The sequence below is a fragment of the Antrostomus carolinensis genome, unplaced genomic scaffold, assembly GCF_000700745.2.
Source record: "Antrostomus carolinensis isolate BGI_N321 unplaced genomic scaffold, ASM70074v2 scaffold41309, whole genome shotgun sequence".
Classification (NCBI taxonomy): Eukaryota; Metazoa; Chordata; class Aves; order Caprimulgiformes; family Caprimulgidae; genus Antrostomus; species Antrostomus carolinensis.
This window is the reverse complement of record NW_010338695.1, coordinates 1-2,836: the sequence shown is the minus strand read 5'-3', so window position 1 is coordinate 2,836 and position 2,836 is coordinate 1. Positions and strand designations below refer to the sequence as shown.

General features: G+C 50.1%; 1 protein-coding gene across 1 annotated transcript in view; it reads left to right on the top strand.

Moving 5' to 3' along the window:
• The window catches only part of LOC104530877 (V-type proton ATPase subunit d 1), a gene marked incomplete at both ends in the record, with an annotated part of 19,071 nt that extends 17,479 nt beyond the window's left edge, over window positions 1-1,592 (top strand). Inside the window, one exon of the mRNA XM_010175596.2 lies at window positions 1,505-1,592. Within this exon, the coding sequence (XP_010173898.2) occupies window positions 1,505-1,592 (88 nt within the window). The remainder of the gene's footprint in view (window positions 1-1,504) is intronic.
• Window positions 1,593-2,836: the final 1,244 nt, after the last annotated feature.

Here is a 2,836-nt window from a genome sequence, read left to right as displayed (position 1 = left end):
AGCAGGAGAACGCGGGGAGTAGCTGTGTTGCCTAAACAAGCAGGCATGCCAGCTCCAGTTGTTTAGCTTGTGCTCTTTCCAGTGACCACACGCAAAGAAACAGCAGCTCTATCTCCTAAAAGTACTTGAGTAGCTACGTGGCTTGGTAGGAATGCCTAACCCCAAATGGCTCTCATAGGTTAGCAGGGCAAAATAAGACTTGCTGGTAGCCTAATTTGGGATATTGGAGGGCCAAGAACTGAAATAGCTGTGTTCTCATTCCTCTGCTACTCTGAAGTAGCCACTGCTTAGCTGTCCAAGCTAGCCAGCGAGTCCTGCAGCGAAAACCAGTCCTGGCACACTCTGTTTTCATTTTTGCCAGCCATAGGGAACAGTGCTCCTCCAGCTACGTGGCATTGGTCTCTGATGCTGTTGCAAAAAAACCTCTGGAGGGATTAACCCCTGCTCAGGACTCTGTAGACCCGCTGTGTGGCTGCTGTCCATGCCAGGGAGCTTGTTCTGTAACACTGGTGCACGCCAGAGGTGTGAGCCTGCATTGTACCTGGTTTGTGGCACAAAGCAGAGCACCGGGCAGTTCTCAGCACAAGTGCAGTGTCCTTTACCCACAGCTGGTCTGCAGAAGATGAGAAAGATCATATTTCTCTCTGTAGCAAATTCAGCAAAATTGGTTGCTGAGTGAGAGTTGAAAAAGTCATAAAAATCCTGTCACTGGGTTTTATTGTGCTCTTGCTAATGAGTGAGTGGTACCACAGCCTTACGTACAAGGCTCATCTCTATCTGCATCTTGCAGTACCCTGCGCTGGGTCTGAAATCTGTGTTCTCTTGGTGGCAACACCTTAAACTCCCTCCCAGAGCTACTCTGGCAAAGTACGTAGGGCCAAGCTTCCTTCCAAAATAACACTTGTTGATCCTGTCTCGTGTTGCTCACCTGCAGCTGGAGAAATAAAAGACCTTGGAAGAAGTGGGAAATGGAACTGATAGACCTGAGCAGGGTAAAAAGCTCCTGACTGCAACCATGGAGGAGCTGTGACGTCCCTCTGCCTTCTTAATCCAGCTAAGAAATTGGAGGATAAGGGAGAAGCACAGCACCGGTTTCCTCAGGACTCACTGGCCGGTGTCTCACAGATGCTCAGGCGCTGCTGCCGTGCTGTAGCAGGCAATTCAGAAGCTGTCTTGTCACCTCTTGAGTGCCTGCAGCTGGGAACAGTTTGGGTTTTGCTTATTTTTAGATCCAGGGTGCTCTGGCAGGGGGCTAGAGCTGAGAATTTCTGCTGAGAATAGGCTGGTGTGAGAGCCCCAAAAATGACTGTGGCCTGGGGAGCCATGGTGGAGCCTGAGGTTTTGAGTCATGGCAATTTGGTGGCTGCTGAAGATAAAAACCAGGCCTAGGAGGGACAAGCTTAACACAGGGTGTGCTGCTGCCTGGTATTGTTGAAGACTCTGGAAAGTGCTGGGCACGGGTCTGGTTAGGGCAATGCTAACTCTGTCTTTGGCTCTGTTTCAGCTGCTTTCTTCCAAGACTGCATATCTGAACAGGACCTGGACGAAATGAACATCGAAATCATTCGAAACACACTGTATAAGGTAAATGAGTCTCTGGGAAGGGGAAGAGATGTTCACTTCCCTATTTATTCCTAACATGACTACGGCTGTCTTGAGTCAGGATCTCCAGCTTAGGCTGGCTTTCTTCAACCAAAGAGGAGAGAGTATTTTTCTCTTAGAGTAGATTTAAAAAAAAATTTGCTTTCTCTCTTATTTTCTTTCCTGGAGTGGTGATTGAGTGAATGTGCCCAAGAACTAGTTGCATCTGCTGGAAAGTAAAGATAGTGCTCTTGGAGTCAGCCAGCTCTGCAGAGTCAGGGCACCAGAGCTAGGCAGAGTGAGAGTGACTTTTTTTTCTTTTTTCTTTTTTGAGCTATCAGGCTGTGAAGAGTCTGTGCAAGAGATTTTTTTTAGAGGTTCTGCTTTTGAATAAATTTCCTCAGGCCTCAGGCAGGCAGGAGAGGGCTGCTTCTTAACCACACGAGTTCAGATGCATAGTTACCTGCATTCAAAGGGCTAAAGTGGCTTGATCTTAAATTTGGCTGAAGGACTTCCATGGGCTTGGCTCTCTGTCTTGAGCTCTTTCAGAAGAGCCTCCAGCAGTCTGCTCAAGCCTTCAGTGGCTGTGGTTGGGGTTAGATGCTCTTGGTAGAGCAGTGCAGAAGGTGCAGCCGGGGTGGAGGAGTCCTGCAGACACAGGGATGTGGAGGGGCAAAGGACCTCCCTGTCCTGAGCCTGCACAGGGAGCTGCTGTCTCCTCAGCAGGCCCTGTCTGGTTTTAGCTGGCAGTGTCGAAGCGTGTGTTTATGTGCAGGCTGCGGCTATCGCTCCATCTCGACTCTCTGGATTAAAGGTGGGATGCAGATCCTATCTGCCAGCCTTGCTTTGGCTGGTCACAGCCAGCTTGCAGTCAGTGTGACCTTTGCTTCCCAAGGAAGCTGTGGCCTGTTTGGAGAGGCAGGGAACAGCTCAGGCGTGAAGAGAAGAAGGTGAAGGGAGGAGAGAAGGAGCTGCGTGTTGGCAGTCATGCCCAGCTGCCTCTGGCCTCTGGCATGTACTGGTCTTTTGCTGTAACGGGGCGAGTTTTATGCCTGTGCACATAAATACCCGCACCCCTGCAGTGTGCAAACCTGGGTGTTGAGATGAGGCAAGTGGGGGAAGGCAGAGAACAGAGTGAGCGCAGGGCAAACAGGCTGGAGGAAGCGTCTCCTTGGGTCCCAGCTGCCACATCTTTCCCATCTCCTTTTTCATAGATCATAGAACCATAGAATGGCTTGGGTGGGAAGGGACCTTA